The 26,077-nt window shown below is 42.1% G+C and overlaps 1 protein-coding gene and 1 non-coding gene across 3 annotated transcripts in view; both read left to right on the forward strand.

Annotated features, from left to right (window-relative positions):
• SHC4 (SHC adaptor protein 4) overlaps positions 1 to 26,077 on the forward strand; it is a 109,824-nt gene that overhangs the window by 24,774 nt on the left and 58,973 nt on the right. Inside the window, exons 1-2 of one of the 2 annotated variants that reach the window (XM_072962485.1) lie at positions 11,053 to 11,200; positions 14,011 to 14,081. In XM_072962485.1, the coding sequence (XP_072818586.1) occupies positions 11,189 to 11,200; positions 14,011 to 14,081 (83 nt within the window). In that variant the 5' untranslated portion in view covers positions 11,053 to 11,188. Of the gene's footprint in view, positions 1 to 11,052; positions 11,201 to 14,010; positions 14,082 to 26,077 lie in introns of those variants that run through there. The other variant, XM_006208368.4, reaches the window with a different exon arrangement.
• Positions 9,075 to 9,181, forward strand: LOC116278048 (U6 spliceosomal RNA). The gene has a single exon (XR_004187471.1). It is a non-coding gene; the product is annotated as a U6 spliceosomal RNA (small nuclear RNA).

Genomic DNA, 26,077 nt, shown 5'->3' on the forward strand with positions numbered 1-26,077 from the left:
CCCTTTAGTTGCCCTTCTGAGCTCACACCAGCATGCCTTCTTCTGAAAAATCTTCCCTGATTCTCAGAGGCTGAGTTGGAGCCCCTCCCACACCCTCCCATAGCACCTTGCATCCCGGTGTTTATCACACTCCCATGAAGAGTGCTCTTGACTGAGGTCCCTTCACAGTAGTTGAGGCTTATTCATCAACTCCCCAAACTAGGAGGTGAAGGGAACTGAAGAGGAAGGGGAAGAACGGCGCTGGCATCCCAGGATAGTCTCTGCCTTGTGCGGAGCCCTCTTCCTGCTCCATCACTGTGCTCAGCACCACACCCGCATTCCCTTATCTGAGTCTGGTAATAGCGGTGTGAAACAGGCAAGTTACGGTCCCTATTTTAGAGATGAGGAAACTGAGGCCTTGAGATGTAGTTCTTTGCCCAAGGTGTCACAGCTGGTACCCGCAAAGCTGAGAGGCAGACCCGGCCTGCCTAACTCCCAGAGCCCCAGCTCCTGGACTCTGTGGTCTGTCCGTTCTCCCCTTTTGAGGTTGCCGCAGCGGTCAGGATAGACTCGGTCATTCTGTGTGAATAAGTAAATCCCAGCATCTCGGCGACTTAGAGAAAAAAGGTTTATGTCTTGCTGGCACCACACGTCCACAGCAGGTTGGCTGGATGCTCTACTCTGTGCGGCTCTCCCTCAGGACCTGGGCTGAGAGAGGCCCTATCTCTGTGCTTTCCCAGTTGAAAGAGAGGAAATGTGGAAAATCACTCCCAAAGTGACAGTCTGCTTGAATGTCATTCACTAAATCAAGAGCTGCAGCCAACTTCAAAGGGGCAAGAGAAGTGCTGTCCTACTCTGCGCTGGGCAGGCGGCAACTGCAAATACTTGTGGAACAGTGCTAACCATTCCCACGTATGCAAAGGAAGGAGTGGGGGAAGTATAAAATGAGAACGAGTCAATACCGTGTAATAACCTGTAACGAAAAAGAATATGAAAAAGAATGTGTGTGTGTATGTATATATAGATACATGTCTGACTGAATCACTATGCTGTACACCAGAAAGTAACAGCACATTGTAAATCAACTGTACTTCAATGAAAAAAATAATAAAAACAAAAGAGAAGGATAAAGTGTCTGGAGGAATGAGCACCTTCCAGGGAGTAAGAGAAAGTTTGCCTTTCTGACCACAGGTCTCCCGTTACACACCCTTTGGGATCAATTACTTCGTTGTTCTTCCTATAAGCAGTACTGCTAAGGTTTCTTCTCTTCAGAATGTTATTAATGCTTTGACACAACGTGGGATTTCATGGGGTCCATCAGGAGAGAGTAGTCAATTGCTATTTCAAAGGTAACTTAATCTGAGCAGGGCCTGTGTTCCAGTTATCATTTTCATTAGGAGAGCCGGTCTTCCAGGTTGGAGACCTTCCCCAGGAACAACCAAAAATAGCATTCCTGATCTCCTAGGATTATGCCTCCACAGTGATAAAACTCTTCTGAGTTTCCTGGGAGTCTGGGTCCCAGGGCCAACACCTGCTCTTCCCCACCAAGGACTTAACTTGAAGTTATTGGTTGCAGCTTTTGAATCCCAACAGCATTAAAATTGAATATAAGATATAAGGTCCCCAAAGAGTTTCTGTAAAGGGCACACTGAGAACATATTGTTTCAAGGAGGATTTACCTTTGTATGATGCAGTGTTTGCTTTTTGAGAACAAAATGGGTGATCAATATTGTGGGGAACTTACTGTTTTAGGTGATAGATGCAGCAAGTACTCCTGAAGTTCCTGTCATGACAGAATATACAAACATCTGCCACATACAGAGGGTGCCTGGCTTCTCCAACTCTTTCTCTTCATGCATATATATATATATATATATAGTATAAAATATGTATTATTTTATATATATCGTGAGGGTTTGGGTGGGTGGGTTGGAGGAAAGATACAATGCAGTATCTTCAATTCAGAAGTTTTCGCTTTCTTGAATTCATTTTCACTTTAAATGTCATCCTGGAGCATGGGACACTGCAGGGAGGTAAGCATGACATCTCTCACCTGACCCAGGTACCATGAAGGAATTGCTGTCAGCAGATGCCTCATCGATAGGATGAAACACTCGAGTCTCTTACGTCAGTGGTCAACCTCACTGTGCATTATCTTGTATTTTTATAGCTGTAGGGCTTGGAGATGCCCCTAGATGGTCAGCTTCTCCAGGTCAAGGAGGTGTCATGGAATAGCATAGCTTTAAACATCAAAAGAGCTGGTTCTCCATTATCAGCCCTGTGGCCCTTGAGCAGAGCACTGACCCCTGAGAATCAGTTTCCTGTCTGTAAAAGGGTCTCATCCATCTGTTCAGGTTCCACCGTGAGGGCCAAATGAAATAACACTCATGAGAATAGACAGTGTTAAGTCTCTGTTTATGCAAAAGGGCATGATCACGTAGGACAACTTTTCTGGCTATGCCCAGCGACAGAAAGAGCCACTTGTGTCTCCTAAGACACGGGTGTAAAGTTATTCCTAGGAGAGGTCATGGCCCTTCACATGCTCTCAGTATGTTTTTTGCCGCAGGGATGACCTCAAGCGGAGTGACGCTGTCTGAGCTCAGGTCTGTAGGCACAGATGAAACCTCTCTCAGTTCAAAAAAAATGCCCATGTGTAAGGGATTTTCAGTGTGAGTAGGACTGTTGGTATGAGACCCGGCACAGCCAGCCGCCTCCTGTGATGCAGATGGTTGTCATACTTTTCGTGCCCACGGACAACCAATTGTTTTTTTCAGATGAATTGAGAATTTTCTTTGCACACTTGAAGACAGCCTATATCCTAGTGAATTAGAGTGTCACCAAAGTGCCAGCCAACCAAGATCTCTATTGTTGACCTGGGCTTCAGGCCCTTAAGACACTCTATTTGCAGGATCCTGGGTTGCCCATTGTCAAAGAGAAGCTTTTCTTCTGAATCCATTTAAAACTGCCCTGATTGAATTCTAAAATTCCGCAGGAGATTATACTTAAGATGTTATCGGTTCTGCTTGCTTTAGAGGGACTGGGGATGGCCTTTAAAAGTTTAGGTGCTGTCTCTGCCTGCTGCAGGCAGAAGAGTCTGCTTAGCAGGGAAGGGGCATAGAAGGTGAGGATTTGGACCACAGTGACAGGGTTTGCTCCCTTCCCAGGTTGGCTCTGACTTGGGCAGGTACCCTGGAGAGAGAGAGAGATTCTGCTTTTGAAAGAAAAACAGAATACACAACTTACATTTAGAAGATTCCATCTTTGTAAGCATTAAGGACTCAAGAGAGTTGAAATTCCCTGATTGCGAAGTCCCCACCGATGAATGAATGAACAAATCTAGATTTTTCAGGCTTTTGAACCTGGGGCAGAAAGAGTTTTCATCAGGGTAGATGTTGGATTTTTAAAAACCTGTTCAATTTAATCAACCAAAGTTTATTTTGAGGGACTACTGTGTGCCAGACAGTATTCTAGGTGTAGGGGATAGAGCAGACAACGAACAAATGAATGTTTAATGCTGTCAGCAGTAAGTGCTAGGAAGAAAAGCAAATACAAGCGGACAGAGTGTGGTGGAGAGAGGGGAGGTGTCAGCAGCCCTGTGCTCTTGGATGGGAAGTTTCAAAGGTGCTGTAAGATCATCTAAGAAAAGGCAGTGTTAACAGACTCACAGCACAGAAAACAAATTTATGGTTACCGAAGGGGAAAAGGGAGGGGGAGGGATGAATTAGGAGTTGGGGATTAGCAGATGCACACCACTATACATAAAGTAGATAAGCAACAAGGATTTACTATATAGCACAGGGAACTATTTTCAGTGGGAAAGAATCTGAAGTCGTACACCTGAAACTAACACAATATTGTAAATCAACTATAGTGCAGTAAAAAAGGGCAGTGTTTGCCAAGACCACTTGTGCCTCTTCCATAGAGGCCTGTCTCACTGACTCCCTCCAAACTTGCTCCCCAGTGTTGCTCCCCATTCCAGAAGCGGGGTCCCCTCCCCGTTGTCCACCTGCCCAGGTTTGCGCTAGATTGTGCTGCACTACATGGGGAGGGACTTTCCACTCCCTTCTCACACGATGCACATTCCCACTCAAACCGGGCACCTGGAGGGCTTCAACCAGCTTCCCTTCAGGATTGTTTTAACTGGCAGTATGCCTCTTTAAAAAGGAACGCGTTACAGATGGTCCAGTTAGGAGGCAGGTTATTTTGAGACTTCCTGAACATCATTTCTTGGCTACTTCATTCAAATAAATCATTTATTGCCCTGTAAGATGTGCCGGGGATAATGATGAGTAAGACTCACTCCCTGCCCTTGAGGAGCCCACAGTCCAGTGGCGGGCGTAGAGACACTCAAACAGATGAATTGCAGCACCGCTGGGTGAGTACAACCTTGAGGTGTGACCAGGATGTTCTGGGAGCCCAAAGGAAGAGCAACGAACTCTGCCTCAGGGATGCTGAAGATTTCAAAAGACCATAAAGATTTCTGAAAGTTCATTCATAGATCCATTATTCATCCATTCACGCGCATTTCCTGAGTACTTTATATCAGGCTCACACGCTGCCTGCAGAGACAATTTGTTTGACCTATTGCTGTTGTTATATTGTTGCTTGGTAATAGTTCTACTGAGATATAATTCACATACCACACAATTTGCCCATATCAAACGTACAGTTCAGTGGCTTTTAGTATATTCATGGAGTTGCACAACCATCACCACTATTAGAACATCTTTATCAACCCCCAAAGCAACCCTGTACCCTTTAGCAGTCATACCCCATCCTTCCAGCCTTCCTTTCTAGCTCTGTAGATTCATCCCTTCTGAATATTTCATACCTGGTCCTTTGTGACTATCTTCTTTCACTTAGAATAATATTTTCAGGGTTCAACCATGTTGTACCATTTATCAGTACCTCGTTCCTTTTTACTGCCAAACACTATTCCATTGCCTGCTAGACCACTTTCTATTGATCCATTCAGCCAGTTGGTGGCTATTTGGGTTGCTTCTACTTTTTGGCTATAATGACTAATGCTGCTGTGAATGTCTGAGGGCAAGTTTTGGTGTGGACATGTGCTTTCACTTTTCATGGGTGTCTATCTAGGTGTGGAATTGTTGGGTCCTATAGTCATTTTAAGTTTAACTTTTTGAGAAACTGTCAAGTTGTTTTCCCTCGTGGCTGCACCATTTTACATGCCCATTAGCAGTGTCTGAAGGTTCCAGTTTCTCCACATCTTTGCCAACACTTGCTATTTGCAGTTTGTTTTTTACATTATAGCCATTCCAAAGGGTGTGAAGTGGTTATCTCATTGTGGTTTTGATGTGCAGTTCCTTAGTGATGAATAACATTGAGCAGTTTTTCATGTGCTTAGTGGCCATTTGTGTCTCTTCTTTGGAGAAGTGTCTATTCAGATCATTTGTCCGTTTTAAAATTGTGTCATTTGTCTTTTTATCACCGGGTTTTAAGAGTTCTTTATCTATTCTGGATGCAAGTCCCTTATCAGATAAATCATTTGCGAACATTTTATCCCATTGTGTGGGTGATCTTTTCATTTTCCTTAGAGTGTTCCTTGAAGCATGAAAGTATTTCATTTTTATTAAATCCAATTTTTATCTATTTTTTACTATGGTTGCTTGTACTTTGGGTCCTATCCAAGGTACTGATGATTTTTGTCTGTTTTCTTTTAAGAGTTTTACCATGTCAACTCTTATATGTAGGTCTTAGATCCATTTTGAGTTTATTTTGCATATGGTATGAAATAAGGGTATAATTTCATTCTTTTATATGTGATTTCATTCTTTTGATATCCAGTTGCTCCAGCACCATTTGTTGAAACCACTGTTCTTTCCCTACTTGAGTTGTTTTGGTGCCCTTGTCAAAAATCAATTGACAGTAAATGTGAGGGTTTATTTTTGGATGCTCAATGCTATTCCATTGATCTGCACATCTTTCCATGTGCCAATACCACACCTGTTTTGATTGTGTTGCTGTGTAGGAAGTTTGAAATTGGGACACATGAGCCTTCCAACTTTGCTCTTCTTCAAGATTGTGTTGGCTATTCTGGGTCTCTTGAATTTGCATGTGAGTTTTAGGATCAGCTTGTCAATTTCTGCAAAGAAGCCATCTGATACTTCGCTAGGAATTGAGTTGAATTGGTACGTCAGTTTGGGAAGTATTGCTATATTAACATTAAGTCTTCTGATCCATGAACATGGAATGTCTCTCCATTTATTTTGATCTTCTTAAATTTCTTTCAATAATATTTTATAGTTCTCAAAGTATAAATTTTGCATTTATTTTGTTAAATTTATTCATAAATATTTTATTGTTTTTGATTCTATTGTAAATGAAATTTCTTAAATTTCATTTTTGGATTGTTTATGATGTGACCTCTTGGTTTTAAAATTTAGGAAAATTCATAAACAAAGTCTTAGTTCTGACTTCTCTTGAAAAATCAGACCTGGTTTCCCCAATGGCAACAAGGGGCTGGAGTGAGTAGTTTGGATTTTGTCTTTCTTGTAGGCCATATGGTTCCAGATTTGCCTGTATCTGACTATTTCCTTCTCTTTGGATCAATTCACTCATTATATCTTAATTACTAAGCATTGGGTTTTGGCCTTTATGATTATTCTTTGGGGAGATCCAAGTTAGATGAGATTCAGTTTGAAAAAATTATTATCTAAATCTTTAATACGATTTTTTAATATATATATCCTATCTTGTCTTAAAAGTTATAAAAGCCATATTTAACTCGTTCATCTCAAGAACACCGGTGAGTGAGGCTCAACACTGAGGATACAAAGAAGAAACACTGTTCCTCTTCCAAAAGAGATACAGACACATTGACCAAATAAAGCCATATGGGCAATTAATGTTTTCTGAAAGGTCTGCTGGACATACATACAGTGTATAGAGAAGGGTCCAGAGAAGGGAGTGGTCAAGCATGCAGGTCAGAAAGGAGGAGAAGAGGAGAGGTCTCATAAAAGTGACTTTTGAATGATGATAGTTGGGGATAGCTTTGTGCATCCAGCTAAGCAAATAGGCTCTTTTCCTGGAGACTGATGTTTTCTCCACAGTGTCATACTTGAACCACTTGTAGCAGAATCCACCAGTGTTTATTAAAATGCAGTCTCCTAGACCTACTGAAGCAGAATGTGTCAGAGCCCCAGGAACCTGTTTTTAAAAAAATCATCCCTTTATGTTTCCCTGATGATTATGAAGTTCTCTAAAGTTTGAGGAGCTCTGTTTTAAGTATGGGGGTAAGGGGACCTGTAAGGGTTTTAAGTGGGAATAAGGTTTGATAGGGTAGAGTGATATCATGCTAGACCTGCGTGTCAGTAAAGTGTTGGCTGCACTGGGCAAGGCAAATTCAGAGGGTGAGACACCAGAGGCTCCTTCTTAGGGGGCTTATGTTCTAAATTCAGCACTTGGGTGAAACTCATGTAAAGAATACACTGGGCAGTCCCTGAAATCTCTTACACCTGTGCACCTGGACCATCAAGGCTCAGAATCAATGGCTTGTAATTCTGTTTGCATTTACAGAGAGGTCCCCTTTCCCTGGTGCAGTGGAGATCAAAGTCTAGTTTGAGAAGTAGGGTTTGGGGCCGAGGAGCTGAAAAAAGGGACTGATCTCTTACTTTCTGCCAGGCAAACAGATGTAGTAGTTGAACATGTGTATGATGTGAATTCCCTCCATTGCAATGGAGAGACAGAGTGTGCTCAAACTAGGGTGAGATGCAGGGGGAATGTTTATGTGATTATGCAGATCTGGAGCATAGGAGAGAGCTTGGGTTGAAAATCTGTGTGCTGTCAGCACCCAGGTAATAATGGACGTCAAAGGAGTATCCACGGTAGAGACTGAGTTTACTGGATTGGAGTAGAACTTGGGAACCAGAATTTTCTAAGCTTCCCTGGTGGGTTTTTTTTTTCTTTTAATTTATTGGAGTATAGTCAGTTTACAATGTTGTGTTAATTTTTGGTGTATAGCATAATAGTTCAGTCATACATATACAGGCATATATTCTTTTTCAAGTTCTTTTTCATTATAGGTTACTACAAGATATTGAATATAGTTCTCTGTGCTACACAGTAGACTCTTGTTGTTTATTTTATATATAGTAGTTAGCATCTGCAAATCACAAAGTCCCAATTTATCCCTTCCCAACTTCTTTTCCCCTGGTAACAATAAATTTCTTTTCTGTGTCTGCTTTGTAAATAAGTTCATTTGTGTCTTTTTCCTGATAAGTTTAATATGTAGTCAGGGTTGAGAACCAATGGTATAGAGTGCCAGGAGGAGGTACATTGTTTATAAAAAAGACAGGGGAAAAAAATTAAAAGAACCAGCAAAGGATACTGAGAAGGAATAGTCAGAGGATAAAGGTTAGAAACCAGAGTACATGCTCAAGAAAATCAAGATAGGAGAGAGGTTCAGAGGAAAGAAAAGGCGTGGCTAGAGGTGGGCAGAAGCCCATGCAGGTGAGCGGGAGAACAGAAGCGCTCGCCAGAGTGGAGGAAAAGATCACTGCTTTGTCTAGGCAGGTTCAGCAGAGTCTTGAGACTAGAAACTACTGTAGTGAGTTGAAGCCTGAGTGGAAAGTAAGGAAATGGAGACAATGTCTCAAATTTGTGAAGAGAATGTCCTCTCCCCACTCTCCCCTTTTTTAAAATGGGAAAAACTTGATGTGATCTAGAGGCGGCAGAAAAATCCTGCAGTGTCTTCAGGCCATGTTGGTGGCCTCTACTATTGTTGAACATTTATCGCATGAAGGTCATACCCTTGTCATAGCGTACGTGATATACTGTTCTTCAGAGTTCTGATTGTTTCAAAGTGTCATCCTTCCCTGTCTTATCAAGTGCAGGGCCAATGCCTTCAACCTTCTCTTCACTGGTATTCCTCCATACACCTCGCACTGGGGCAAGCATGTTCTAAGGAAAGGAATATGCCATTGAAAAAAGGGCTTTAATCCTACTTGGTCATTAATAAATTGTGATTCCAAGAGGTTAAGTAGTAGGCTTTATTTAATTTTAACTCTAAAGTAATACTACCTACTTGTTTTTAAAAACATAATACAAAAAGTTGAAGTAAAAAGTAAAAGGCTGCCATGCTCGCTTCGGCAGCACATATACTAAAATTGGAACGATACAGAGAAGATTAGCATGGCCCCTGCACAAGGATGACACGCAAATTCGTGAAGCGTTCCATATTTAAAAAAAAAAAAAAGTAAAAGGCTGCCGCTCTCCCATACCCAGAGGTAACCACCGTTAACAGTATCTTATGTATCCTGCAGATACATTCCTTCTGAGGATGTAAGACTATATATTCTTTTTCTTTAGATCTACCAAAGTCATCATTCTGTAAGAGTCAGAATGAAAAGTTCCCATAAGCTAGCTTTCATTTTTTTTCTCTGAAACTCCCAGTCATTTCTTCCCTGGAATGCAAAGATACGCAGGCCATGAATAGGCTGTTCACCTCTCGCTGGAAGCAAGTGGTTGAAGCTCAGATGGTACAAAATATTATGACTGCCTCGGGGCACAAGGGGTTCGAGTGAGCCGGGAGCTAGGTGAGCCATCTGTCAGGTGCTGAATGGGAAGGTTGTCTGAGCCCCGCCACGTTCTCACCACCCTGGGATGCCTTGAATAAAGGTCTTCAGTGTCCTCTCCTCTTCACAGGGTCAGGAATTAGGGAGTGCCTTCTGTCTCCTGTGCCACCCCCTGCAGGCCCCAGGAGAGCTTGGACTCATGCCTGCTCTTACCATGTGACTCCCAGGCTCCTTACCTACTTACCCACCTGGGCAGACCTGAGGAAGAGTCAGTGGGAGCAGCTGGGTGACCCCTCCTCTTTTTGCTTTTCCTGATATATGAGACTTACACACAGGGTCCCAGAAAAGGACTGTGGCCTCTAGAATAAGCCCTGATTCAGTCTCACTGAATAAATGAAACTGTGCCAGGCACTTCCTTTAATAGGCCTTAATTTCTTCATCTACTAAATGGAATTAAGAACAATGACTAACCTCATGGAAAGAAAAGATAAATCATCTCTTTCATAGTTGTCCTAGCCTCATGGGGCTGGGTTTCTTAAGAACAGAGGCCATGTCTTATGCAGATCTCCATTTAATAAGTGAATGAGAGGTATTATCATCCCCAGTTTATGCTTAAATCAACCAGCTAAACTCCTCCTGCCTCAGGCCTGGCCATCCAGCCACTTTTCACTTATACAGCCATCAGGTACCTAAAACGAAGACGCGGACAGATTTTTTTTTTTTAATTGAAATACAGTTGATTTACAATGTTGTGTTAGGTTCTGGTGACAGACTCTTTTTATGCAGGGCCCTCTCCCTGCTTCCCTCACAGCCGCGGTTGGGGAGTGAAACGGGCTGAGCGTGGACAAAACCGGGCGTGGGTTTTCTCCGCCTCGCGCAGGGCGCCTTGCTCCACGCATGCGCAGAGCGGAAGTGGGGGGGCGTGCTCGCCGTCAGGATCGCTGCAGGCTAGGACTCTTTCTCCAGAACCTTCGGTTTACCGCCGGGAGGCCGGCAGCAGGTGTGTCCCTGCTGACAAGTGTGTGAAGCAAAACAGGTTTCAAGGGAGGGGAGGCGAGGCAACGACTGGGGTTGCCTTAGAAGGAAGGGGGTGAGGTGGGTGTCGCGCCGCGAAGTGTGGTTAGGAACAAAACCTTGGGAGATTCCCTCTCTCCCTGGCCTCCCCTCCCGCTCTCCACTGAAAACCCCTGTCCTCGTTCACAACCGGAATCCCCCCGCTGGTGGCTCACCGCGCGGGGCTGAGAGCGCCCCCAGGTGACACGCTCCCTCACGGGGGGGGGGGGTGGGGGGGGCGCCGAGCCGCGGCAGCCCCGGAGCGGCTCCGTCCCAGCTGACTCTGTTTGCCTCTTTATCCCCCTCCGGTTCCGATGTGCAGTCCACTCCACTGTCTTGTTAAAGCCCCCACCATTGACTTTGTCGTTCGCGGCTCTCCCCACCCCACCCCCACCCCGGCCCCTGGAACGCCTGAGGAGTCAGGCACGTTCTCCCCACCTTCCCCTCTTGTTTAGGGTGTGTGTTTCCAATCTCTCAGATGGGGGAATAATCAAAATCACAGACACGGAGGAAACTGTACAAAGAAATCTGGAAACCTTCCAAAGGTGTCATCCTGGCCTACAGTTTCTCTGAGTCTCTTCCTGAGTCCTGAGTTCTCTAGTACGCCTCACTTATCCCCCAGGATGGAGAAAACGGTTAGACCTTCACCTCCCTCTGCCCACTTTGAAGATACTGTCGGAGCTGAACAGTAGAAGCTGTATTCCCTCTTTCATCCAGTATTTATTTATTTATTGAGTAACCGCCCTAGCCCAGGCGCTGTCCCAGGTATTGGGAATACGGTGGTGATCGTGGTCCTTACTCATGGTGCTTACAGCCCAGGGAATGAAGACAGGTAATAAACAACCAAATTAACAAGAAAGCCTGATAATCCTCCAGTGGCATAAAAATGACAAGTGGGGGACTGTGATGCAGGGTGACAGGAGAGGCCTCTGAGGTGGTGTTTTAATTTGAATTAAAACCTGAGGGTCAAAAGGAGTCAGTCCTGCAGAGCCGTAGGGGAGAAGCTAGGCAGAGCTGGCAGTGGCAGAAGAGAAACAGCAAGTGCAAAGGCCCTGTGTCTGGAAAGAGTTGGATGTATCCGACGAGTAGAAGGAAGGCCAATGTGGCAGCAAAGTGTGCAGGGGGACAGTGACACAGATGGAGTTGAAAGGGTAAATGGGGTCCAGAAGACACAGGGTTTAGGGGTTTATAGTAACGAGCTTGTTTTGATAATAAATGCCAGGGGTTTTAAGTAATAGAGGGACATGACCTGATACTTATTTTTGACAAATCCCTCTGGCTGAGTGGGAAAACTGGAGGTGCTTGGTCACATCTTCAAAAACGGTGCCCTGATAGGCTTTCTCACCTGGTCTTAAATGGATAATTTACAGCTGAAGAGAAAGATGACCCCCCCCCCAATCTCTGCACTAGCAAGGCTTCCTAGGGGGATTGGAGTTAGAGCCCAGACCTGTTCCCCAGCCTGTGTTGGGAGTCCATTCTTTCCAGGGTGTTGGGTGCAGGAAGAAGAGGAGCAGGAGCTAAGGTCTGGAATGGAAGGAGACACAGAAAGGCAGGAAAAGCCAGAGCACTGGTGAGGACAGGAAAACGGTCTTTTCAGTGCACCCTCAACATGGATCTTGGACCCTTGGGACCTCCTTTCATGACAGTTTTGAGGTGGGCTTACGACCATGCCCCCTATATCTAGTGTTACTTTCCTAATAAGTCTGTAAAACAGAAATCTCTAGACATTACTGACTTCTTTGAGGTCCTCAAGCCTTGGGATGTTAGTTGTGATTGGGACAGAATCAAATATGCAAAAAAAAAGTTGTCAATATTAGGGCCACCAGGAGGAATGTGACAACAGAAGTCTGACTGAAAATCACCAGATAACTGTCCTGGCCAGCACGCTGTCCCCGACACAAGGCTCTCGGCAACCCTTGGTGCACTGACCTGCTCTTGGGATGCGAAATCTACAGAATTGCTGAGAAATACTACAAGAAGTGTCTGGGGAGGCACCCCCCAGCTCCTGCCATCTTTCCACAGTGCTTTTGTCATTTCCAAGCAGAGGAAGCCTGGAAGGTTTCCAGGGGAAAGAGAAACAGGAAGCATACCATCTCCAAGGAGCGGACAGATCACTTGCAATCAGACCACTTGGCTCTCATAGCATTTCCGAGCTCACTCTCAGAGAAATGCTCTCCCTCGTCAACCGAGGCTCTGCTAAGAGGATTACTCCCACTGCCTCACCAGGCAGAGCTACACAGAAGACTACTGAAGTCTGCATCCCTCAGCTTAATGCCTCTCCATGATTTCAGAATCCAATTTTCAATTGTCAGCTGGTAATTTCCTGGATACCCCACCAGCATCTTTCAGTCAACAGGTCCCAAACCAACTCATCTTCCCCTTTCCTGGCTTTCCTGTTTCTGTTAATGGAATCACTGTTCCCTCTGCTACACTGGCTGAGTCATCCTTGACTCATTCTTCTCTCTTATTCTCTAGATCAAATCGACTGCCAAATCATGTAGTATCTGTTTCTGTGATGTCACTTGAGTTGGTCCCCTCCTTCCTACTGTCACCATCCCTCTCTGGTGTGAGCTGTCATTACTTCCCTCTCAACAGGAGCATCCTCACTTACTCCTTCACTATTAACCCACCTTCATACTGCTGCCGACACAAGGCTCCTCAAACACACACTAATCCCATCACGCTCTTACCAGCAGCCCGACACGGCTCCCACTGCTGCCACATTCAATATAAACCATCTTTTAGCTTTATAAGTCATAAAGTCACTTTCCCAGTACCCCACGTTCAAGCTAATTTGCTCATTTCTGGTGTAGGACATGACTTTTTTTCCCCTTTCTTGAACCCTCAGTAAATGATCTTGCAAAAAAATAAGATAACTTTTATTACTAAATCCTGTATTACCTGCATTTATCTGCTTGTTTTATCTCCTTCGAAGATTTGATATTCCTGTATTATTTGTCTCACATTTAGTCTTGCTTCCTCTAATACTTGAGCACATGCACATACTAGGCACTGTTCTTCAAACCCTTGTAGGAAATAATTTAACTCTCACAACAATTCTAATTGTATCCCCATGTTACCAGTGACAAAACTGAGATGCAGAGAAGTTGAGTAATTTCCTGAGGTTCCATAACTAATCACTGGCAGAACCAGGATTCAGATTCACATGGTCTGGCCCTGGAACCCAAGCTCTTAACCACTGAGCTCACATTTGTTAGGGATGACAGCTGCATTCCTGCTTTGGAGTTTGGATGTTTTATAACTGAACTGAAGCTCAAGTTGCATGTCCATTAATGGTCAGAAATATGAATGGGTGGGCTGAGTGTGCGATTGTAATTTGATATCAGGAGCTGATTTCAGGTGTTTCCCAGGAAATCAATGACGCTGAGAGCTATCTGTGTGCTATTTTTTCCTACTTGTTCTTTTTTTTTTCTTCTTATTCCAGTACATGGGCTGTATTGAAGTGCTGCAATCAATGAGGTCACTGGATTTTGGAAAGAGAACCCAAGTTACAAGGTAAGAGAATAAAAATGGGACAGGCTTTGAGGACGATAGTTTAAAAGTCACAAGAGTTTCTCCCCACAGGAGTTTCATGCAAGTGTTCAGAGGCACCGTGGGTACTTTTTCATATGGCTGGAAGCTAGAACACAGCCTGGTGACCTTGGATGAGCATCATTGCCTCATCATGTGCAGGATTTCCCAATTGTGTGATGGAGAATTTGCATTTCATGTGAGAACTTATAAGATGATGCAGTCATAGAAATAGCTGGCTTCCCAGATACTGGAAGTATTTAGAATTATATCTAGAAATGGGACATTTCAGGGTCTCAAATCTATTGAAGAAGTAGCTGAAAATAAGAACAAGGAAGAACTTTCTACATCAGAAAGTCCAGGTTCTCTCCATTTATGGCCTCCCTGACACAAGCACTTGCTTCCTCCTTGTTTGGCTCTCCTTCCTCCATGTACAGAGAGCTGATGGAAGAGTTGAACCAGGGGGAGCCTTACCCAGGGTGGTCCCAGGCAGCTCAGGGAAAGAACCAGAATCATTATTACACAGAGTCCAAGTCAGATGCAGAAACACAAAGCAAGGTTCACTAAGGCCAAGTTCAAAGAAAGGATGAAAAGATTTGAATAATTGAGTGCTGAGACTGGTAGCTGGCAAAATTGTGAGATGAGAAGACTGGATTAACATGAATGATTCAGGATGAAGACTTGGGCACCTGTTGTATGTGGTGCCAGTGTGTGTCTCAGGGCCAAGCCACAGAGCCTGCCTGCATCCATGGTTGCAGGCCACCTTTACCAAATAGTCTCCTTTATCAATATTCTCCCAGATAATGCCTTTATCAATATTCTCATTATGAAGAAAGGGTAACTTTTCCTAATGCTCATCCTATGGAATTCAAGGCCCAGAAAAAGTGTCCTCTTGACCAAAAGGTCTGGGAAGAAGAATCATTCTGCCACTCAGGAGAGTCACAGTTGACAACAGTAGATTAAAGACCTGGAGAAGTCCTGTGCTGTCGTTTAAAAAATGCTAACTTTATCTCAAGATTTTCTAAATTTATTTGGCTCCAGAATCCTTTTTCCATGTAACATAAATGAACGCCCTGTGTTACCTCTAGGATTCCATGAAGGGAACTTTAAGACATGTTGTTGTAGACACTCTTGTTGATGATGCATTCAAATTGCTTTCCGAATTTCTTACCCATCCTTGGTATTCCCTCAGGACTCAAACAGATGAAATCTAATTCTTTTTTTCCCCCTATATTCTTGGTATCTATTTCAGTCCTTGGCACCTAGAAGAGGCTCAAGGGGTATTTATGGAATAAATGCATGGTTCCACCTGACCACCTTCCAGGCTATGTTTCCCCCTCCTTTTACATCTTCTCTTTCACATTGTTAGGACCTTCAACTATCCTTTAAGCAACAGGGTTTCTAGATTACTTCCAATCCTCTTAGCCCTGCTTCGCACACATTTCCAGTTTTATTTCATTCTGATGATCCTTAATTTGGAGAAAGTCCTTCCTCCAATCCTGAGCAGGTTACAGATGGGAGGAAAAGGGTCGCTACCCCAGGTGTCTGGATTGGGGGCCCAGGACAGGAATAACAGTGTCCTTACCTGAGGATGACTGATTTTCTGTTTATCCCCTTATTCATTCATTCATTGACTCATGCTCCTTCACTTGAATAGGTATGGAGTGCTCATTAAGTGTCTGAAACTCTTCAAGAATTAAGGATGCCGAAGCCTCATGGAATTTACTTCTAGCTGGGGAAACAGACTATGGCAAGGAAACAAATAAATATACAATCTACTTTTAGGTAGGGCCATGACTGTTGTCATCAAGCAGGGAAAAAGGATAGAGATGTATGGGCTGGACTTTCACATTTTATTTTATTTTCTAGTTCTGAAATCGCTGTATATTTACTTAGGACATTTGGAAAATACAAATAAATATGAGAAGGAAAATCATTCATAATCTCACCTGGACGTGATATCTGCTGACATTTTGTGCTCTGGAATACCTTTCTGATCTTTCCTTCCATGCATGAGCTGACAATGATTTTTGTAGAAAATCTGAAAAATATTAGATACTATTTCTCCCACATTGACCATTTTCCTGTTGCTGAATATTCACAAGCATTTTTAAATTGTGGTAAAATATGCATAACATAAAATTTACCATTTTAACCATTTGTAAGTATACAGTTCAGCAGCAGGACGTACGTTCACATGGTTGTGCAGCCATCGCTACCATCCATCTCCAGAACTTTTTCCATCCTCTTGAATTGAAACTTTGTACTCATTAAATAGTAACTTCTCATTCCTGGGGCAACCACCATTCTACTTCCTGTCTCTATGACTATAACTACTTTAGGTACCTCATGTAGGTAGAATTATATGGTATTTGTCCTTTTGTGAGTAGATTATTTCATTTAGCATAATGTCTTCAAGGTTTATCACTAGGTTAAACAATAGAAATATCCTGAAGGTGTTAGATGCTTCTTGCTAGATTGTTCTACGGAAGAACTGTACTAGTTGGTATCCTCCCAGCCATGTAACTAGTTTTTGTTAGTATCTATTTAAAAAAATATATTTTTGAATTTGTAAGCCTGTGTTTTCCTATTGTTTAATAAATGGTAAAAGATTATTTTTTTTCCTCTGCCATAAAGATTCAGTTTATGACTGATGTGCAGATCCAAGGGGAGGTGTCTAGCATAGCATCCAAATGGTATTCCTTGTCGATGTGTCTGTTTGAGGTTCAGGTATGGCAGACTGTGCTCTGGGCAGGTTTGTGGAAGCTTGAGGGTGGCTCACTTTCCCTAAAACCTTTCATTCCCACCCTACTTAGCAAATATTTCCTCTTCTTCTCTTTTAGTTTTTTTCTTCTTTGTCTCCTTCTCCTTTCTTCTCTCAACTTACATACACTTTCACGTTCAGCCACTATTCAAGGTGCTTTGTTACCAGTTGTCTTGGATGATATTAATACAACTATTGAATCAGGTTTCAGATGGTTTAAAATGTGAATTTCACGTATTCACAAAGTTTCATTTAACTCATAATCCTACCTAATCCAAGAAAAGGACCACTTAGAATTCTAAAAGAAAGAACTTTATTTTGTGTGACCACAGTGACCTCCTGACACGTACTGTCAAACAGAAAATCAGTCAAGTGTGAATGCTGAGAAACTCATGTAGCTAATTGCCACTCCAGATACAAACAGGTGTGTTCAGGCTGATGTCCCAGTTGTGGTGGTAGTTGGTCTTCCCATCTCTATACTAGTTAGTACATTATTCCGGATAATAGGGAGACAGCAACATGAAGTTCCTGGTAATAAAGGAGGAGTCATGTTTAAGATACAACAGTTGGATCAGTGTTTGAAACAGGAGAAAGATGGCATCAAATTCTTGACTTTATGTGGGGCCTTTCTGCCACTTGTTTGAGGGCTGAATCCACAGGACCTAGAACACAGAAAAGACTCAAACAAAGCAGAGAAAAAGAAAAGGACAAGGAAGCCATGTACTTTGTTGGCAGTTCCCTGGATTATACCCTTTTCAAAGCTCTCATCCCACTTGACTCCAGATTGAGTCCCCAGGGAGCCCCTGGAGTGGCTTTTACTCTTGTTCCTCCTCTAATTCTCACCCAGGCATTTATCCACTTGACTGATTTAGGGCCGGATCTTAATTTTTAGTAATCGAGTGTTCATGCAAAAAGACAAAGGAGGAGGTTTTTCCTGATAAAAAAGAGAAACAAGATCATTAGGCAAACAAAGACTCACAGTGACGGTTGTCATCAAATGTCTGACAAACAGTATCAAAAGGAGATAAGAGAAGAGGGAAATGAAAATCGTACTAAGGATGACATAGCCACTTCTCTCTCCTATAAAAATGTTCTCATCATGATTTTTATTTTTTATTTTTTGGGAGGATTCAAAACGTTTACTAGGATTATCTCATTTAATCTTCGTTAAAAACTCATTCTGCTAATGAGGAAAAGACATTTAGATTAAGTGACTTGCCCAAGGTCACACAGCTAATAGGTACAAAGAATGGAACTTTAGGCTAGGGCTACTGGAATCAAGAAATTTTGCTCTTTGCCACTATTATAATATGTCATGATGGTTATATACTTTTCCCTTTCATTATCATTGTAGAGAAGTCCATTAATAGGTTTCATAATATGGAACGATCATTGAATTCCTGCTGTAAACCCTTCTTAATTGTCGCATCATCATAGCTAGAAGTTACGTACAACTTGTTGATATTTTATTTCAAATTTTTGCATCCTTATTGTAAGTAAGCTTCCTTTTTTGAACTCCACTCATGTAGTTTCGGTTTCAGGAATAGGTTAGCCTCCTGAGGGTGACTTCAGAACCTTTCCATCCTTTCTGTGCTCTGCAGCAATTTAAAACAATGTTGGAATTATCTGCTACTTGAAGAGTCTTTGTTCTAGCCCCAACAACTCTCTGGGCCTGTTAGCTGTTTGTTTTTTTTTAACCTCCATTGTCAAATCTTCTTTTTTATTAGTCTTTTCAAATTTTCTATCCCTTGGTAAAATAATTTGGAAGATTTTACCCCCAAAGTTGGGCATTTTGTCTAGAGTTTTCAAATGTATCACATGATGTTGGCCACAGTGTTCTCATCTCATTTTCAAGTAGCCTCTATATATGTGATTCTGCTCTCTTCTTCATTTCTAATTTGTTTGTGTGGTCTTTTTAAATCAGATTTGCCAGAAGTTTGTTTCTTTTATTGCTTTTTTTTTAAAGAACAAGGTTTAGTTTTATTGTTCAAATCTACTTGGTTTTTGGTTTTCTAATTCATTTATTTGTCCTTTATCTTCAGTATATCTTTCCACCTTTTGTTTTAAGTTTATTTTATGCTGTTCTTTCTTTAAGTTTTTAAGGTTATTCTTTCATAATTTGTTTATTTTTATTTTTTCTTCTAGTTTTATTGAGATATAATTGACATGCAGCACTGTGTAAGTTTAAAGTGTACAGCATAGTGATTTGACTTATCTACATCATAAATTGATTACCACAGTAAGTTTAATAGCCATCCATCATTTCATACAGATACAAAATTAAAGAAATAGAAAAAAATTTTTTCCTTGTGATAAAAGCTCTTAGGATCTACTATCTTAACAACTTCCACATATTATGTACAACAGTGTTAATTTTTTTAACAATTTTTTTTGAGTTATAGTCATTTTGCAGTGTTGTGTCAAATTCCAGTGTAGGGCACAATTTTTCAGTTATTCATGAACATATATATATTCATTGTCACATTTTTTCCACTGTGAGCTACCACAAGATCTTGTATATATTTCCCTGTGCTATACAGTATAAACAGTGTTAATTATATTTGTCATGTTGTACATTATATCCCTAGTACTTATTTACCTTATAACTGGAAGTTGTACCTTTTGACTGCCTTCATCCACTTCCCCCTCCATACACCCACTGCTTCTGGTAACCACAAATCTGATCTTTTATACGAGTTTGTTTATTTTTGAAGTACAATTGACTTGCAATTCTGTGTTAATTCCTGGTATGCAACATAATGATTCCGTATTTCTACACATTTCAAAATGATCACCATGGTAAGTCTAGTTACCATTCATCATGATTTTTTAAAACAAAGACAAAGAAAACAAAAAAAAACCCCATTTGATCTGAAATATACACACACAAGAAATCATGTCACTAAAATCTAAAGCCCACCCCATCACTTGCATAAGCATCCACATCATACAAAGAAAAAAAAATCTTCCCTCTCCCACTAAAGATGCCTCCTTTTCTGTGTCTAGGTGGGAACCTCCCTCAGTTACCAGAAGAGGAATAAATTATCCATGAGGGTAAAGTGGAGCTGGTGGGACAGGGCTTGGCTTTCAACCCAGAAGAACAGAACTTCATAGGAATAGCGGAGGGGACAGTTAATTCGCCACGACAGGACATGATTGACCCCAAGGGGCAGGGCACACTGCTGGCGGGAGTGACCTCCAGATCATTGTCTCGCTACTCTGTCCTCTTCCTGTACTTGCTGCCTTCCATTTGTAAGTCATACTTGGGAACAGAATCACCTGGGCTAATCGTGAAGCACCCAGCACGGGATCTGTCCATGCCAGGCTCCAAGGCAGCTGGGATGCAGTGGTTCGAAGTGGGTTAGCCTCATTCCTGTGATGGCCATCCCTGGGGGTGCCAGGGGTGCGGGTAGAGTTGTGGGGGGGCTGGGTGCAGCAAGTCTGTGAAGGAAAATGGGGAACTGTTAGAGAACGGGTGATGAGTGCTCCCTTTTGGGATCCTGGCTTCAGATTCCTTTTCTCTAGCTGATCGTAAGGGGTTTATTTATTTGCCCCACTCCATTCCATGGGGGAAGAAAACCTCGAGTGTGTTCTTTGGACCTGCTGCTGTAGACAGTAAGCAGGCTGTTTGGGTGACTGGTAGTAGGTAAAGCAACAAGGAAGCAGAGATCATAATTCAGAGGATATTGTAATTCGACTAATTTCCTGTTTGTAATGTTATTGCTCCTGAGCCCTGATTCTGCAGATTTAATTCACTATCTTGAAATTTTGATTCTTTGGCTTCAACAAGACATTAAAGGCAGTTCTTCAGAGAAAAACGCATACTTCTGTGCATGTGTGTGTGTGTGTGTGTGTGTGTGTTAGCAACTGTTGGATGTAAAGCAGATCCAATATGCAGCTGAACATTTGCAAAGGCCTGTGTATGAGGTTTGTAAGAAATGTGAACATTAGGAAGCAAAGTATTCTGTGGAGGTCAAATATCTGCATGCTAGGTGGCTAAATGAAGATATCTGTTTGTTTAAAAACAGGTTTGCATTTATCTAAATTTCCTGAGGAATGGAGGAATGAGATTGGTTGCAGCTGTACATGGATAAGTGTGTGTATCTGTGTATAAAGCTGTCCAGCATCTGGTGTGTGGGTTCTGTGTTGACTTGTGAGGAGACCATGGGGTTAGGAGTGGGACTGCAGCCCACCTGGCACACAAAGTAAAGGCATCAGAGAGGGGATAAAGGGCTGAGTATATTCAAATACCATATGATAGCACTTAGCTGTGGAATCTAAAAATCTGAATGTATAGAATTAGAGAGTGGAATGGTGCTTGCCAAGAGCTAGGGTGTGGGAGAAATGGTAAGATGTCAAAGGGTACAAACTTCCCATTTAGACGATGATTAAATTTTGGAGATCTGAAATACAGCAGGGAGGAAGAAAAAGCAGCTTGCACAACGGAGGTAGTTTAAGTGCAGTAAAAAATAGATTTCTACCTCAAAGGGAAAAGAAGACAGTAGATCGGTTTCTTTGAACACCTAGAAAAAAAAAGATTGGAAATATTTAAATCACCTCCCAAATGCTCCTCTAAAATCTAAGGTTTGCCAAATTGTTAATCAAATGTTTAATGTTATTATAGTTAGTGCATTAATTTTGGAACATAATTCAATGAAGCTGTATGTGTATGTGGTGTTTGGCTATTTCAAGAAACTAGGAGACTACATGTATAAGTATTATATATGTTTATGCCTTTTTTATAGGACTTAGGGCATTGTATCAGTGCTTTAGGTATTCATTGAAGTTTATAAAATGGTTACTAGTTTTGTTCTACAACAGACTATGTACAGTATCTATATTTGATTTGCCAAGGAATCCTTGGTCAGGAATGAAACTCCCAAGTTTAGCAGTTTTTCCAAGGAAAATATAACCCAGTTTACGAAATGGTTTTGAAAAATACGTTGCAGCTGAAATCAGAGCCTGCTAATTCTATAGAAACTTACTGATGTGCACATACTATCACATGAATACTCTCTAACAGGCAATATGCACACATTCACTGACATAAGTAAGAATAGTTAGCTATCTGTCCGAGTCTAAATATGGATGGTAGTGGATGGTCTAATGGTTGAGGAGAAAGAATTAATTTAGAGTTTAAAATGTATGAATATTAAAGCCTATAAATTTTGGGTCAACCCCAGTATTTTCAGCTTCAGTTGCTGAATGAAATAACTTTCTCCAGTGATTCTTTTCCCCCCAGGCCTCCTTTACCATGCAGAGCCAGATGAGAATGCATTCTAGTATGTCCCTTTTGGGGTTCCTTTAGACGTCAGTACTGAATGTTTGTAACACCCCAAGCATTTTCAACTATACTCTGTGCAGATTTCTCTAGGACCAAGAGACTGGATTTCTGATTTTGATTTTGATAGACACAGTGGTCAGCTCCTGGTCTGAATCATTTAACAATGTGAGTAGAATAGGCCTTTTGAACCATTGCTCCTGGAAAATTAATGCTGCAATTCATAGGAGCCTCCCGAGAAGGCCCAGGGTGCGCCCCAGAGTGTGTCTGGCCTGGAAGGGATTGGGTGCCTGTGGTCCTAGTTCTGTGGGGCAGTCAGTCACAAGGGCTCAATTACCCGTCATCTTTGGGCCTTAAGGTTCTCCCTAGAACCAGTCCATGGGCCTGGGGGATTGCACAGCCACAGTGCTTTGGACGTAGTTGGATCAATAAGTATTTAGTGATGAATAGAGAGGTTTCAGGGCTTCTCAGGCGTAGATCTTAGATCTTGAGATGACTTTGGAGGTCTTGAAGGCTCCATGGTCACTGATGGTAGAGAAAAGCAAAAAAGACCTAGACAGTCTGCAAACATGGAACCTGGCATTCTGAACTAGGCCGAATTCCAGAATGAGGAGCTCTTAGACAGTTGCATCAGGTCCCTGGCTCCATAGTAGAGTGTGTGGCACATGGACTCCATTCATATACAGCGTTGAACTAAGGAATAAAAATAAATTAACTGAAGATGCTCAGTTTGGTTCAGAAAGCCTTGGGGTCCTAGGGGTTGACTCAGATGAAGAGAAGGATTTCTTGATCCACATGGAACTGGCTGAACTTCAGCCTCTCTCAGGGATTCAAACATGGTTTTCAACTATTAGCAAGTGATCTATAGAGCAATTTATTATTAATTAATAGCTACTGTTATCAGCATTGTCATCAGCATAAAAATTAACATTTATTAAAGGTGTTTACTATTAATCCTATTATGCCCGTGAGGATACTGAGACTTAGAGAAATGACGGAACTCATCCAGCAAGTTAATGAGTGATGAAAGCAGAAATCAGGTCTGCCTGACTCTTGTGTACTGTGCCTCAGTCAAAATGAGAGAATCTTAAGGAACAAAACTCAGGGAGATGCTGACAGCCAGAAGTGATAGAATAAGGAAACATCCAAACCTCAGGCTGCAATTTGTTCTGGGTTTGATATACCAGATCCCTCGTTTGTGAGTTCCTTCTGAAAGGGCCTTCATTAAGATGCTCATAAATATGTGGTGAGGATACTTTTAGTATCCTTTTCTGATCTCTTCTAAGGAAAAAAATTGTATCAGGTAGTGGTTCTCAAACTTTAGCACACAAGAGAATCAATCACCTGGAGGGCTTGTGAAAATACTGTAACTTGGGCACCACTCCCAGAGTTTTGAAATTAAGAATTTGCATGTCTAACGAGTTCCCAGGTGTTGTTCATGCCACTGGTCTGGGGACCACACTTTGAGAACCACAGATATAAGGAAACCCTATCCAGGGGTTTCAAAATGAGGTCCCGGATTGGACCACGAATCATATGGAAATCCCTTGTTTTTGAAAAGGTAGTTCCCCCAGAAAATCTCAATAATCATCTGGAGGTTTTTATTATTGTTTGCTTTTGCTTTTAGGAAAAGGGCAAAGCCTGGGGAATGCCAGAGCAGCGAGTTTTAATTCTGATATGTGTATGTATTATACATATAGGTCTCTGGAAAAATCGATGATACGGCTCCTTTTAGGAAGAGTGAACTAGATGGGAAGCACTCAAAATTCATTAAAAACTAATCTCCGCCTGAAAGGCTTTTCTCTGATTAAAAGAGAGCTTTGTGGCCAAAGGAAATGCAGGGCAGTTGGCGCGTCTCTCCACCTGCCAGGCAGATTTGTTCCAATTCCTATCGGTATTCTCCTTCAGAAACCTGCAAAATGCCCAATGGGATAAATGCCAGGCCTGACCCCTTTACTTAAACACGCGTTGTAGCTTGTGGGAGCTGCGCCTACTTAGGAAAACGTGCCTTTTTACGTATGTTTGAACAATAAGAGGGTGGCTCTTTTTGATCCAGATCATCTAAGAGCCACTTAAGAAGATTTTCTCTGAAATTGATTTTTTTTTAACTGTCAGCTGTGACAGCACAGATTCTTAAAAGGAAAGACATTCTCTAGTTAAGTGTTTATGCCAAAGTAGCATAATTCTGGCAGCAGCTCATTAGCAGGACTTAGGCTGGATCTAGCAACAGACTCTGAGATGGAGAGTTAAATACAGAAGGTTTACCGAGAGGGTTCTCAAGATCAACTCATGAGGGAGTGAGGGACGCAGGACTGGACGTGGCAGGTGGAGAGGCTTGAATAGTCATGCTGTCTCAACATGGCAAAGAGAGAGACCAGGCCCTCGAACCCTGTATTGACCTGTCATTGGTGCCTGCTGTCTATGGGGAGAAACATATCTGTGGGCAAGGTCACTACCTTAAGGAGAGAACAAGTTCTGGGGAAGAAACTCAGCTGTGAGCCATTAGCAATGAACACTCCAGAAATGGGGGCAATGCGTACCTCTGTTCTAAAGGGGGATCTGGATTATACAGGGGGACGGGGATCATACTTTGCTTCAATGCCATAGCGCTGTCTCAGCATTTACATATTGAACCTCTGTGTGTCTAAGGCAGTCTACTAGGTGCCATGGGATATCTAAAGAAAATCAGTTAGGTGTTCTGCCTTTATAAAAACTTGGATTATCCATTGCTAGTTGCATTTAGAGGTAATTGGACCTCTTCTGCAACATATCGTCCATAGCAATCCAGTTATAACCACAGAGTACTCTGCTGGGTACTAGGCATTGTAAAAAGTGGGCTAAACCCAGTTTGCAAAGCAGACAGACATTTAAGGGAAAAGCAATAATAATGGCTATCATTTACTCAGGCATTGTTCACAGCACTATTATTATTCCCACTTTATAACTGTAAGAAACGGAGACAGAAAGCTTTCAAAACTTGCTCAGCCTCACAGGGCTTATAGGAGACTGCTAGATTTGGAATGCCGGCTGTCTGATTGCAGAGCCTACTCAATCAGCCCTTCTTCACTCTATTAGAAGAGTTATAGATACATTAAAGCCGTCCAGTTTCTCTCTCTTTTCACATTTACTGTAATGTTACAATTTTTTTTTCTGTATTTCCCCCGACCACTCTGTACTGTATCATGCATATCGTATCACTTAATGAAGCTTAATTGATGTTTAAAAAGTTTTTTTTCCAGTTTCTCTCCCCTTTCACTGAATGCTGGTAGGAGAGACAAGGAATGGACAATGATAATTGACAATATGTAAAAGAAGTTTCATAAGCCTTATATTTATGTAGAAGACTCATCTCTTATAAAACTCGTATCCTGAACAAGTACCAAGTTTTCCTGCACCAAGATACTCAGCAAGACCAAGTCCAAAATACATATAAACAATCTTTGTCTGTAAAGGGTGTGCGCTAATAGGTTTTCTGCCACGCACAAGATGACAGCTGACTGTGAGCCCAGGGCCTTTTACATTCATTCCTGGTTTACTCCAGAAGGGTCAACAAGCCAGAGCCAAATCTACCTGCTACCTAATTTTGATTTTTGCCACCTTTGGAACCGAGAATGATTTTTGACTTTTTTAAATGTTTGGGGAAAAAAATCAAAAGAAGAATGTTTTGTGACATGTGGGAATTATATAGAATTCAATTTTTCCCATAGGTGATATTGTCACACAGCCACACCCACTTGTTTACGTATTGTCTGTGGCTGCTTTTCGAGCTACCACTGCAGAGTTGAGTTCAGCTTCAGTCAATATGACTCAAAGCATAGAATTTTTACTCCCCGGCCCTTTATAAAAAAAGGTGTGCTGACTGCTGCTGTGGAGGGATTCTCAACCTGTCTTAGCTCTGTTGGAAACACTTGAGGGAGCTTTTAAAACTCCCAGTCC

The sequence above is a fragment of the Vicugna pacos genome, chromosome 6, assembly GCF_048564905.1.
Source record: "Vicugna pacos chromosome 6, VicPac4, whole genome shotgun sequence".
In the NCBI taxonomy this organism is placed as follows: Eukaryota; Metazoa; Chordata; class Mammalia; order Artiodactyla; family Camelidae; genus Vicugna; species Vicugna pacos.